This window comes from Puntigrus tetrazona, chromosome 7, assembly GCF_018831695.1.
Source record: "Puntigrus tetrazona isolate hp1 chromosome 7, ASM1883169v1, whole genome shotgun sequence".
Lineage (NCBI taxonomy): Eukaryota > Metazoa > Chordata > Actinopteri > Cypriniformes > Cyprinidae > Puntigrus > Puntigrus tetrazona.
Genome location: NC_056705.1, coordinates 13,704,851 through 13,719,154, shown reverse-complemented (window position 1 = coordinate 13,719,154; position 14,304 = coordinate 13,704,851). Strand labels below are relative to the sequence as shown.

The window sequence follows — 14,304 nt, the reverse complement described above, 5'->3', positions numbered from 1 at the left end:
ATTACGTCTCTGTAAAAAAATCCAATACATCAATTAGGCAAAGTCAATTAGGACACCTCCCCAATTAGGATAGAAAGTCTGCTTGTGGAAGCTGTAGGCTGTAGCAAGCTGCTAGGAAAGACAAAGTGTTTTAGACCTGATTTTTGGGGGTTCTTGTGTTTTATTTTTCTGAAGGAAATTATGCTGCAAATGACATTTATTGTGAAAATAAAATAAAACTAAATAATTTAATTTAGTTGCATCAACTGTTGTGTGAACAGACCCTCAGGCCAGGGACTTACAGAGAATCTCAGCCACCTCAGGATGCTGAATCATCATTATCATCTTTTTAAGATTCTGCTTATTGAGCACCTCTGCAACCTTTAGACGTTTGACCTTCTGGAACCTCTGGCTCCTCACCTCAGTTTGTGGTGACCTTTGTCTTTGTAGGGTGTGATGTCCAGGGATGTTTCCTCCCATGTCTTTGTGATGCCTTCCAGGGTCTGTAAATGAGAGGTCAGCATTAGGCTTTTAAATGTTAGCACTAATCTTTCCAGACATATTCCACCTCAGCACTGAATGCCACATTATATTAGGATTGGAAGGGAAGTCATCTGTCTCGTGGGGATGTTAGATGGCTAGTGACAGGGAAAGAACATTGATTGGGGCCTCTGCAAAGTCCCCCCCCACAATAAAAGTCATAGATGAAGTCTTTCTAGAAATGCCAGATATCACAATTACAATTCTCATTTACTGTATATATTTTAAAGCCTAGAAAAGCAGCCTATCTAGACAACATTTTTGGACAACATTTCAATATTTAAATCATCTGTCTTTTAAATCCCAGTGAGCTACTACCCTAGACAACATTTATTAGTATCACAGACACATCTGAACATTTGCTATGCTTCAAATATAGTGCGCTGTCTAACTAGACAACATTTTTGGCTATCTTAAAAGCATTCAAACATTTAAACGCTGTTTTTTTTTTTTTTTTTAAACCTAGAGAGCTGGCACCTACAAAGCATTCTTGGCATCACAGGAGATTCAAGCTATAGCTGAATTTAAAAAAGTGAGCTGCCTACATAGAAAACACTTTTGTGCATTATAAAGTTATTGCAAAATGTTTCAAAATCTATTTAGAAATGTACATATACCTAAAAAAAACATTTGGTTGTTTCTTATAAGTGGAGAATTTCTCAAAATGTGAGCTGCCTTTTAAGGCAAGATTTTGTTGCATAAAAGCGAACATAAATATTTGTTTTCTGTATGAGCTGTAAATCATACATTGCTATACTATTAGCAATAGACAATAAACCATTTTTGTCCATAAAACCTGGCCAGAAATGACATATGACCAGAGCTAAAAAGGTAGCCACCTATTTTGTGAGGATGTTAGGAGACTAGTGGCAAGGAAATACCATTAATAGTGGCCCCAAATTAAACGTCAGAGACGGGGTCTTTCCAGAATCACCAGTCGAGCACCAAGCCAACGAAGCTTCTCATTTACACTCTATCTGTCTTTCTCTTCTTCTCTCTCTGCGAGTGACTTCTAGGTGAACCGCTTTGTGCTTTGGGGGTTATGAGGGTTTGCTCTCCCATTGCCGCTCTCGAACCAAAGCTGTGTTGTTGTAACCTCTGCGAGCTCAGAGCAGAACGTCTGGGAATCTCCCTGGGCCGAAAGTGAGAAGAAAGAGAGGAAGAAAGTAGGAGAGAGGGGAGAGGGGAGGAGTACAGCCTCCCACAGTCTGACAGCTGGACAGGGCAGCTCTACTCTGCAGGGGCAGTAAAGGCTGCGCTGAAGGAAATTAAGCGCAAGGCTCATTTCCCCTGTGGCTGCCACACATGACCTGCGACTGCAGCCTGGGGACAGACGCCTCCAGCAGCACTGCACTCATACTGTACTGTACTATTACTGAACACCGTCCAGGAAATTTTTCTTTTCAAGTCTAAAATAGGACTGTAAACCAGTCGGCTCGTAGGCCTGTTTCACACATCCTGTGTCTGCAACACGTAGCTTGTTGTTTTTATACTAAAGGCATTTCTGCTGCACAACAGTTCTATGCAGAAAATAAAGTGACTGCTGGTTTACTACATTGCATATTTCTTCCAATAACAGCCATAAATTAATACAAATAATATAATGGATATCTGAAGAATGCCATTGAGAATTATTACAAACTTGATAGCCATGAAATCTAATTTACATGAGAAGATGGAATGACATTTATATCCAAATGGTTTACACAGAACCCAAAGCATAGCTATAAACTGCTTAAAGCGTCTGGATTCAGTCAATCTTTACTGAATAAAAAGTGCTCTTTGTGAATTTGCATTAACTGACATAAAGGGTTTTTTCAAGCAACGGGGCACTTGTTTTTCTCTTAGCATTTTGTTGCTTCATAAAAGCCAAAATTACAACAACAACAAAAAAATTTATAAAATGTTAACAGTACATTTTTTTCTGATGAGTTTTACAAAATATTATTCCAAGGCTGCATTTATTTTATAAAAATGTGTTAAATATTGTGATTAAGATATTATTACAATTAAAAGTTTCATGTCTGAAAATATTTTAGAATGTAATTTATAGTATGTGCACAGTTAATAATTTAGCAGAAAATATGATTTTTAATAAATAGAAATTTAAGAGAATAGATTTTTTGTTAAATAATTAGAAATAAATTAAATTAAAATGTAGTAAATTAGTAATTTAGTAAAAGTGACAAATGTCATAAACAGATTTTGAATTCCATCTCTATCTAATACAAACTAAATAAACGGGTTTTAATTTATGCTTTCTTGCTAAATAAAAACATTAACTTCCTAAAAACTCAAACATCAGAGCAGTAGAGTAAAAAAAGTTATATAAATGTGTAAAATAAATGTGAAATGTGATTTTAAAACTTGGAATTATAAATGTATTTATTATACCGGTGACTCATTTCACAATGTGATTATTTCATTAAAATTTTTCCATTTTTACTCTGACACAGAAACCAGTAATGACATGCGGCATAACAAAGCTACTAAAGTGCTACTTTTATTGCTGCTTATGTGCTGAAATGGTGTAATGTGGGCGCCAAATGGGAACCAAAAAAGTGCCTGGAGGGCCACAAATGCAATGTGTGAAACAGGCCTAAGTTTTAAAGTAATTAAAAATCTGACTAATAGTATAACCCAAGATCAGCCTTGATATCTTTGCACTCATGAACACCACTGCCTTTACATTCAAACTGTTTGACTAATGAAAAGCACATCTGCACTGCTGCCAGACTATCTGCTGTGATTCTCTGCTGGGTTCGGCCTGACTACCGGATGTCACCCTGAGGATATCATCTTTGACCTTCTAAACCTGACCTCTGACCATAATCCTCCTGACAGTGACTTTCGTTTTCTCTTTAACATACTGAACCCCTAAGGAGCTTATGCACTGCGAGAGGAGCAGAGAGAATTGAACCCTGATGAACTTACAGTCCTACACAGAGACAAAAGAAATAGAAACAAAAGTGAAGGAGGAAGATACAACTAAAAATAAAGGTTCCTGTTTTAATCAAAGTTTTACAGCCTCATACTATGCTTAAATTTTAAGTAAAATTTTTAGCACTTTTGCCATAATTTGGCTTTTAGGTTTCCACAATGTTTTAAGTGAAAGTTTCAGTAAATTTTCAAATTCTTCTTAGAAGGATTGGGGACAATTTCATTTATCTTTTGCTTTAAAAACCTTAAATCCAATACGCTGAGCTGAAGAACCTAACACCTAATAAAAGGACATTGTTCATTTCAAATAAACCATACATAGTGGCAAAACCAATGAGAAAATGGGTTCTTTGTTGCACTTTCATTTCAGAAAATAACTTTTCTTATAAACTGTTCTCTGTAGAATGTTTCACTGAAGAGTCTTTTCAAGTCTGAAGTGACAAAAGGAAATAATTTAACTCAAGTGAGAAAGAGAGAGTTCTGAAAAGGCATATCATACCTGTTCTATTGAGAGCTCTTTGCTGGCCGCTCCTGATATGTCACTGATCCGCTCTGCATGGTGGTCCAGGCCCAAAGCCACAATCTTCTCCAGAGTGAAGTCTGCACTGGTCGGGTCAAATGTTTGCTGCACTTCTTGCCTTATTTGATCCCAATGTCTAAAAAAGACCAGATCCACACCATCTTTTGAAGATAAAATCTGACTAGCCAAGACGCTTTGACACTGACATATGAATCTGAGCTCAAATACGATGGAAAAACCTTTTATCAAAGACATTTGATCTATTCCAAAAACTAACGAGCTGCTTACGGGCCAGCATTTTAAAACAACCTAGACGCAGTTTCTGAGATGAAGGCTTTTCCAAAAGGATGGCAACTTAATTATGATGCCTCCTAAAATTTTACCAAATTCTAAAGTAACATGTAACCTTCATAGATAAGGCAATCCCAGAATACATTGCTTTGAAATAATAACAGATAAATACATGATGCAAATAGGCAATAGAAACAATGTAATACATATATTAGAATATGCAAACATATATAATACTTATATTAAAAAGCCGTCATTAAAAATGAATCATCTTATCCAGTGTTTAAGGTCAATACGTCTATATAAACATGCTTATATAGCCCAATAAGTTTTGAAACAGAGCTTTTGTTTAGGCCATTAGAAGAAATGATGTTCCTAATTCATTAATTAAAGGTATGAAACAAAATTCCTAAGGTAAAAATACAAAGAATGTGTGTTATGTTGAGTATTTCAAGAGCTGAAGGAAAACAGTCCACTGTGCTGTTTTGTCACAAAAGACTGGTCATGTTGACGGTCAGATTTTGTCATAATAAACAGGTGTGACGGGCAACGACAGCGCAAGGATTGAATTCTCCCATGAGAGATCCCGCAGCCATGACGCACAGCTTGTTGTCTTCTCTCAAAGAAATCCACAGAGACCGTCAGTACATCTGATCCACAACAAAACACAACACCGCTATTTCAAAAAAAATATCCTGCCAATGACTAGCCCCTCTGAGATCGGGCCCAAGCATTCTGGGACACGATCTCTCCTATGAGTGCCTGTTTTTCTTTCGCTCCTTTTGTCTCCCGTTCTGTCGGTCATGGACTTCTGAGGCTGGAGCTCTGTTTATTTTCATCTGCTTCCCCGATGTGCTGCGCCGGCCAGCGGGATACGCTAACAGGGATCTTTCAGAGGGTTACATCAGTGTGATTAGCCGGCTGTCATCAGGGGAACGTGAGGCCTGTCTCTGCCGTCTCCACCAGGGCTGTTGTAGCACGCCTGATTGGGGCCGATGGACTGTTGTTTTGGGAATGCCAGATCCAATCAGATGGCTTAGGGAGCGAATGACAGGGCAGAAAAACGAAGAGTGGAAAACGTCGCGTTTTCTCGGCAGGAAGGCGCGGAGTGCACAAACGCTCTGCGTGATAGAGAGGAGAGAGGTGACGAGCTCTAACTGAGGGTTGGCTGTCAAGGTGTGGGATTACAGCTGATCCTAGAACAGCAATCGGCGCCGAACCTCTGCCGCTGATGATTATCAGCCAGACTTTACAGCACACCTTAGGTCATAAACTACAGAGGGCAATATCCCGAACAGAGAGAAGTTACAAAGAGAGATTGTCAGCTGAAGAGACAACATGTCATTTTGTCAGGAACCACTCTTGATAAGGAGGATTAGTGTGAGAATGACACTTCATTATGCTGAGGACACTGATTCATGTGTGTGTGTGTGTGTGTGTGTGTGTGTGTGTGAAATCCCCCACCTCTCTCTCATGGCTGGATTTCTGAGGTCTGTAATCAGCGGGATGATTTTCTTAAACTGCACGATCCTGCTCTTAGAGAACTCTACAACCTCCCAGTGCTTGTCCTGAAAGAACACACACACAATAGCAATTCCAAAAGTCAGGATCCCACTGCAAGCTGCGGTGTAAAATGCTGAGTGCTGTGTTGTGATGGACTGATCTCCTGTCAGTGGAAAAGCACCCAAAGGGTCTGAATCAAGCAGGTGTTTCTAATCTGCTTAAAGCTAAATGTCAGGATAATGAGAAGCTGGTGAGAAGAGAAGCTAAATTAGCTTTAAAGGGTAATTAGCTACACAAAAGGGCTTTTATCACAGTTACAAAGAGAAAGGAAGAAATGAGAGTCTCTGCTGGACCCTAATGAAGTAGCATCAGTGTGTGTGAGTACAGTAGAAGATGAGTGAGAGACTCAGACATCACTGACGTTGCTGATAGCTGTTAAGTGGGTCCTGATGGCTGCTATTTTTTTATGTAAAGGTCTTCAACCTGTTAACTGTGATGCTTAATTACATTTTAAAATCAAAAGTGCATATTAATAAATATCACCTGTATTATTTTATATATTATACATATTACCACACCTGGAAAGAAAGAGTCTGTTTGATTACATAGAATATGAAGATCACTTCCAGGTACATTACCTAAATAAATAATAAATAATAATAATACAAAAAAATTGTGTATATATATATATATATATATATATATATATATATATATATATATATATATATATATATAAAACATTAATATTTTGAAATATTATTATAAATTAACTATTACTTTATAAAATGTAATTTCTCCCTGTGATGACAGCTGTCATTACCCTTTGTCAGGTGTTCCTTCAAAAATTATTTTTTATTATAATTATCAGTGTGGAAAATATATTTTTATGGAAACTTCTAATTGCCAAAACTTTTTAATCTTTTAAATATTTTTTATATGTTTAGATATTTACTATTATATACTATTTGTATATACTGTAGTTTAAGATTAAATAGATTAAACAATAACTTTTGTGTTATTCTACACATTGTTTAATGGAAACTCCCAAAAATTTCAGTTTGGCAATGGAACTGACTAAAGTTAACACCGGAGTTGTAGGGCATGTTGTGCTGGCTTGCCTTGAACTCTCTGCTGAGTGTGTGGAGTTTCTTGAACATGTTCTGGGCAGTGTTATCTATGGCCTCGGTCTGCAGAGAGGCCAAGTGACCCCACTTCCACTCATCCCACAGAGCTTCCCACTGCTGGGCGATCTCCCATACCTGCTGCAGGTAATTCATGTCCTACAAACACACATACACAAACACAATCTAAACGTCAGAGTATACTGAACCAGAACTGACCTTCACCAACAGTATCAATATTGTTCAATTTGCTGTCACGCAGGACCAATGAATTGCCTTCAGCCTGTCTGCACTCTGTTGTGGTGCTTTGAGTTTTGTGTCTGTGATGTATTGTACGAAGAGAGGTTTTTTATTACTGTAACAGCAGTGAATAGGCACCTTCTCAAGAGTGAGGATGTCTTTAGAGGCCGGTTGTTCAATATTAAAGATGTTGAGACCGTAGCGTATGTTCTGCTGCTCTTCTTTAAGAGCCCCCAACTGGGCACGCAGCTCTGACACCTGCTGCAGTGCAGAATCTGGGGCTACACTGCTGCCAAATGGACCTGCACATACATAAACACACAAATAAGATCATAAACATGAAGAAAAAAATAAGACCACACACACAAGCAAACAGCTGCATATGGTTAATGATTTAAAAACTGCATATTTGGCTGTTATTTCACCAGAGAGCAGCTTGTCACTCTAAAAAAAGCTCAGTGGATTCTCAATGGCCAGAAAGTTAGCGAAGTGAGCATGTTTCTCACAATGTGCTATTAATGTGGTTTCACAGTTGGGAGCTCAGCAGGTCAGTAGGTCTCTTTCCTGAGCAGAGTGTGAGTTCTGGCTCGGACCCAGCTCCACTCACAAGCCTGGACTCCCACGATCCACGCACACTTGCGACAGCTTTGATTTACGAGATATTTGATCTTTTGAAAAGTGCCTCATTCATCTCAGGATGATAACACACAACATTTACAGTAACACACTGAAACGCACTTGCGCAAACACCAGCAAATGCCCATTATCTGCCCCAGAAGCTTCTGTAATATGTTTATAGACGCGAATGTTTACGTCTGTCAGCGTTTATAATGGATTCCATCTAACACACTGACTAAATCGCACACTTGCATCTCTTGCAATTACAAAAAACACACATTTACACAATTCAGCATTAAGGCAAGCCATTAGGCAGTATGTGAAGATCCATCGGGGATCTCCAGTCAATATTTGTGTAAAGTCTGATTTACTGAAGCATTTAGCACATGTTGAGGTGCGTCGCTGGAGCAGAACGCATTCAAGAGCACGGGTGTTGAGAGGTTTGATGACGCCCATTCTCTCTCCGTTGTGCCAGAGTAAAACGTAAAGAAAATCTAATTAGCAAATGTTAAAATGTGCTAAATTTTTGATAAATCTGCCTTGGAGACTTCAACCAATCATACATGTTTAATTGGCTCTGCGCTGAGAAACGCAATGTCGTATTTTTCCTCCGCGCCAAATCTGAGAGGGAAAGTCACGCTGGGTCCATGGAGAGCAGGAGATGAGATTTTGAAGGGGCACCTTGGCAGGGGCCAGTAGTATGTGTTTGGACTGAATGAGTGTGATATTATTGAAACCGTCTCTCTCTCTTGAATACAAATTTCTCCCTGCACAAAGCTGCTTCCTGGCCTCATTAACCTGAAGGAGCCCACCATTGTTTGCAGGAACAATCCAAACAATCCCACCGTTCTCAACAAGTTGCAGCTGCCGCCCACGTTCAGAAATTCTGGGGTTGTAGGAAATAATAACGGTGAGCGTTGAGTGTGTTTGCCACGTGTTGATTTAGCGCAAAGCTCTTGCGTTAATCGGCTGTGCCAAACTCTAACTTTGTCTGAATCAAGACGGAAAGGCTTTTGGACTCATACTGGGAGGAGAAGTACATAGAAGAAAAAGACACCGGGAAGGAATGGCATGAGATCAAACTGAAAAACAACAGACTTCACAGAGCTATCAACGATCACAAGGTAACGCAAACACAATGGAAACGAGATGGGGAGCGAGTGAGCAAAGCAGTGCAAGAAAAAGGGATGAATGAAAGAAGGGGGAAGGAAAAGTAGGACGAAAACTCTGTCCTCTTTGATACATTTCGGCACAACGTGACTTTGTTCGTGAAGAAAGGTGGCAGCGCTAGACAGAAAAAAGAATTTTTCAATCCCGGTTTTAATAGAGCAGAGAATAAACAGCGCAGAGACACCAGCAGGAGGTGGAGCAGCATTATGGGACAATGAGAGAGAGGGAGAAAAAAAGAAACAGGGCAGCAGACAGGCTGAGAGTGCAGTCAAGGGCAGGATGTCAGCGTGACGGTCACTTCTGCTGTAGGTGAGGCTCCATGGCGTTCTGAAACATTATCTCAAGGCTAATTGGTTGTGATGTGCCGTGGGGCATGTGGGAGGTTGATGGCTCTACCCAGCACTCCCCACAACGCAGAACACCCATGGTCCCTGAAAGCAAAGGCCTGCGGTGCCGCCCATGTAGCGAACTGACCTACAGAAAATAGGCATGCAGGGATGTGAAGCTCACAGTAGGGTCTGAGACAGCACTGGCAGTCATCCTACTGGCCGCGTGTTTGTGTGTGTGTGTTTTCCCATTCTGTAACATTTAAATCTCCCATGTTGATGTGTATGTGTGCGTTCACCATTGCTATTGAAGCTCTGCAGGGCAGATTGTGTCTTCTTCTTAAACTCCTCAGAGGAGAGGATCAGCCCACTCTTCATCATGTCTTTGTGTTTCTTTAACATGATGTCACTGTCAATCACAACCTGCTGGAACCACACCCACTCTGAATTCAGAGCCTCCAGCAACTCCAACACCTACAGAGACGGAAAGAAAGAGCGAGGGAGAAAGAAAATCTAAGAGCGCTGAGTCAAATAAAAGCACAGTCAAATATGGAATGGAGGCAAAAGATGAAAGTGTATTTAGAAGACGATTTGACTGGAACACCTGAGGGAGTATATGTGTGTGTGTGGCGCGACACTCACAGCGGGGTCGACGGCAACCTCGTATTTCTCAAGGATGGCAAACTGCTCGTGGATGGGCGGAATCTGAATTTCTATCTTACTCAAATCTGCCTGCAGAGTTTCCAGAAGTTTTAGACTCTCTCCCAACTCCGGCAGAGTCTGAGGAGGCTGAGACACCCTGAAAACACACACAGCCAATGACTGGTAAATGCGCATGGTAAATATTTAATGCATATTGAATTAACTGAATTACACACAATAACTCAGAACTAGTCACATATAGATGCTATGTTTCAAAACCTTTTGATCTACCTACAAATGTAACTTTATAGTATATGTTGCTATGGAGCTGATAAGAAATTCTGAGTGATTTTTTGCGTGATGAAATGCTGTGGCAGGGCTGTTGCTACTCAACAAATATTGCTAAAATTTGAACTACAATAAAATGAAAACAGAAATAAGAACTTCTGCTAATTCAAAATATTAATTAAAAACTATAACAGTATCTTACTACCAAAGTAACACTGATTTAAGAAGAAAAAGCCCTGAATCTCCACAATATTCTCTTGCTAGTCTATGGAACTATTTATTACAATGTCAGACCATTAGCTTAGCAACAAGCTAATGTCAGACTCTATTGGAATCAACAGAGAGGTTTGTCAAGTCTCTTATGCTCTTCACGTGAGGGGTGTTAATTGCTGTGGCATGCATGAGTGACCATTAAAAGGGTCGCTGCCCATGAAGAGCGTTTCAAATCGGTCACTTATGAGGTTTCATTTCAGTTAGGATCCCAGCTGCTTATATAGAGAGCAGACAGCCGAGGCACAATTTTGGAACAGAGCTCTCACACACACCTGAGAGTGTTTTTCTGCAGGAAGCTGTGCAATTCCTTTAGTTTGGCACTGGCCATAAGGCTGAGCAGCTGTGTGAACTTGCTCTGCCACTCGTTACAGTGTTGCAACAGAGAGAATTTGAGTGGAGAACAGTCCAACAACACAAACTGCAAACTTAACACTGTCTCCTCCTTCTGGACATTATTCGCCACCTCTGTGTATCTGCACAAAGAGGAGAGACAGAGCATAAATGCAGTAAATGATTCTCATCAAGCTAAACCATAACACAATGAAAACATATATATAATAATGATATTACGTAAATTTTAACACAAAATATGTGCTCCTTTTTAAAAAACAAAAACAAACAAACAAACAAAAAAATATATATAACATGTTTACCTGGAAAATATAATAAAAGACACCTTGACAAGTTCTCAAAATGGCTTTTAACATTTCTCTAACACTTTTTGTGAAAGCAACAATATTTATTTTCCCATGATAAGTCTGTAATTGGATTTCAAAAGATTTCAAAGATAAACACGTTTTGCCTGTCTCTTATTTTTTCTTCCTTAGAATGTTGTAATTATATCTGTACTTAATTCTCTCTGCACTATATATTCTCAGGTATTTTAAAAGACAATGATTTTAATTAATATTAATGCTTGCTAAATTACTTTTGTTTAAATTGACCTGTAAGATAATGTAATTTGATTGTTTTTGTATTTTTTTGCTCACTCATAACGATTGCCTTATTAATAACAATTTAATTTGTTATCTCAGTTCAAACATACCTAGTGTAAATGAAATTAGTTTTTCAAGAAAAAAATAGTGTTGAGCATCATTTGAGTGAGCGTGAAGTTACATTATCCATAGTCATTTAAAATAACAATGTGTCTATGCATGCATTAATTAATGTAAAAACCTTAACGGCGCCCCCACAAGTGTCCTCCCAGCATGCACAAGGTCATTAATGCACAATCACACAAGTCTCTGTCTCACTACACACACTCAAACATCCACTGTTGACATGATAATGATTTGGCGAGTGCAGATCAAATCTATAGGGAACCAACGTTGACCCTGCCCTCAGGACAGGCACCTCTGTGCTACAGACATGTCAATATTCTTAAAGGCCATCACATAGTTTCTCACGTGACCTTAAACACACCTCTCTAGTGTGCTATCACGATGCATTTCAAATGTATGATGTATGATGGTGAGAGAAACATGGTGAATCCTTTAGTGGATTTGTTCACTAAAGAAACTATTATTTTACAAGTAGCATTGCAAATAATTCATAAGCTTAAAAATGTTTGTAGCGCATACTTTTTAGACCATTTAGACAGAAGTTACAGACCTGGCTATGTCAGCGTCAAAGGAGGTTACTGTAGGGTTGAGCCGCTGGTAACGCTGTATAAAGCTGTCTTTTTCGATTTCCCAGATCTCTCTGTGTTTGTCCCAGGTCTTCAGGTAGGTCTGCAGGTAAGATGCATTAGTCACCATTCCTGCAGCTATGGCTGCCTGGATCTTGCAGATTTCTTCATCTTGCTCTGAAACAAAAAAAGAGGAAAGCATTGTTGATGCCGAACAACCACTGATTACTTTAAGCATTGCACAAATGATGATGTGAATGGATTTTTTTTTAAACCTCAAAATGAAAATTCTCATCACCAATTAATCATCCATGTGTCGTTAACTTTATTATTTTAGTGGAATACAAAATAAGGATTTAGTATAAAGAGAGTGGATCAATACAATTCTTCGTAATTTTTCCTTTTGTGTCCCACAGAGGAAAGTTATATGGGTTTGGATTGACATGAAGGTGATGAAACAGGAATAAAAAGAGGACATACATGGCAAATGTAGGAGGGATATGGTGAATGAGATGGAAAAAGGGTGTACCGATGATGCTGTGAATAGGTTTTCGCTGCGAGTACTGGCGGGTCAGCAGGTCTGGCAGACGTTTGAAGCCTGACATTGTCTTGATGAGCTGAGAGCTAATGCTGTTCAATATGTGGGCCAGTTTCTGGAGAGAGAAGGAGAAATCCACCTGGACAAACAACCACAAACATTTTGGAACAAATTGGGATTTTCAAGGATAGAATCATTAGATGCATTAAATAAAAAGTAGGGCTGCTAAATGATAGCAACAATTACATGGTTTTAATTTTATGATTTATTTAGGAATCAAAAGTTTGGGGTCAGTATGTTTTGTTAAAACTTTTATTCAGCAAGTATTGAAGTAAATTGGTCAAAAGTGGTAGTGGTAGTAGTTTTTTTTGCAGCAGAATAATGTCATAAATGATTTCTTGTTGAAAATAAATACTGCAAACTTTCAAAGAATATATTTTCAAAGAAGCATAAAAAAAAAATTCTTGGTCACCAGATAAGCCTAAAAGCATCACATTAAAACGAAGACTAATGGAATTAATGGTTTATAACAGTAATTAATAACATTTTTCTTTAAATATTAAATATGTTTTGAATGTGAAATTTACTCAATTTTGACCAAGTAAACTTTTAGTGTGTTTTTTCTATTGTAGTGAACATATTAACAGACAGTTTTAAGAAAAGTTTTTGGAATTATTTACAAAATAATTTACAAAAATGCAAATAAATGATATGTTATCAAAAACTGCATCGCTTCTTACGTTGTTCTCCTGTGAAGTTTCATAACAAAAGTATGTAAATGTTACCATTTTGACTTTTCTAATGTAGAGTTTTCAAATGTGGAATTTGAAAATGAATTTTAGAATCAATTTTTGTTTTTATTGCTGAAATATCACTGAATCTCGATCTTGCTAGCTTGTCCAGTGTCTTGTGGTTTCTGTGACCGTTAATAATTGTCACTGTGAAAGCTGGAAAAGGTGTGTCGCAGCAACTATTGTACCAACGTGAATCGGTTGTCGATCAGCCTGACAGATATTCGTTTCGCTCTTGGTGTGAACAGACCATTCATCAATGATTTGTTTTGCTTATTCATTTTGCATTCTGTGTGAAAGGGCCTTTAATGGTGTGTCCTGAGCTAGCATTAATGCATTTCCCTTCCCTCTGGCACTTAGAGAGCTTTGCCTGAGGCAGTCTGTCTCCACAGACCAATGCAACCACTGTCCCTAAAATACACTCAATTAAGTCACACTAACGTTTCTGCTTTTTCTTTCTCACTGTGTTTAGCTGACTAAGCATCATGGGACATTACCCATAGGCCTTCGTCCAAATATACCTCTGTGGAGCTGAGCGGTAGAGTAGAGTGCTGAATAACGCAGCAGTGCTGCCACAGCTGTGATTTATAGAGGTTGTGGTGTTCTGAATGCCCTCTGCTTGATGTATGATAGTGTCTTTATGCTGTATGTAAAACACATGGCCAGCAGCTCTCTGTGACCAACACAATAATTCGCACTGACACAGTTTTTGTATTTATACTCTTTGCCTCGAAATCAGAGGGTATGTTTGTGATGTCTAAATGTGAGGTAAGGGTCACCTCCTCACATAAGCACTGTTATCAATAGCCACTGCATTGCTAGATTTGAAAATAGCGTCTGTCTTTGTGTACCTGAGCAGGAGATCGAGGAGTCTGTTGTGTCAGTACCACCTCC

General features: G+C 38.8%; 1 protein-coding gene across 1 annotated transcript; it reads right to left on the bottom strand.

The window, feature by feature from the left end:
- Positions 1 to 304: 304 nt before the first annotated feature.
- LOC122347904 (dynein axonemal heavy chain 2-like) lies at positions 305 to 13,667 on the bottom strand. Its single transcript, XM_043243162.1, has 11 exons — positions 13,599 to 13,667; positions 12,611 to 12,758; positions 12,066 to 12,258; positions 10,727 to 10,927; positions 9,894 to 10,050; positions 9,551 to 9,725; positions 7,276 to 7,439; positions 6,895 to 7,056; positions 5,735 to 5,838; positions 3,959 to 4,115; positions 305 to 482 (listed from the first exon to the last, which is right to left on the bottom strand). Exons 1-11 carry the CDS (start codon positions 13,665 to 13,667, stop codon positions 396 to 398), a joined length of 1,617 nt encoding a protein of 538 aa, XP_043099097.1. The 3' UTR covers positions 305 to 395.
- Positions 13,668 to 14,304: the final 637 nt, after the last annotated feature.

Bases quoted from the DNA above. Each gene is read 5' to 3' on its own strand.
- LOC122347904 (XM_043243162.1), bottom strand. From the start codon at position 13,667: ATGAATGGTCTGTTCACACCAAGAGCGAAACGAATATCTGTCAGGCTG. The intron at 7,440-9,550 runs GTGAACGCACAC...ATGTATGTGCAG, and splicing joins GCAGAGCTTCAATAGCAATG to GTCCATTTGGCAGCAGTGTA. The intron at 5,839-6,894 runs GCAAGCCAGCAC...GTGTTCTTTCAG, and splicing joins CACTCAGCAGAGAGTTCAAG to GACAAGCACTGGGAGGTTGT.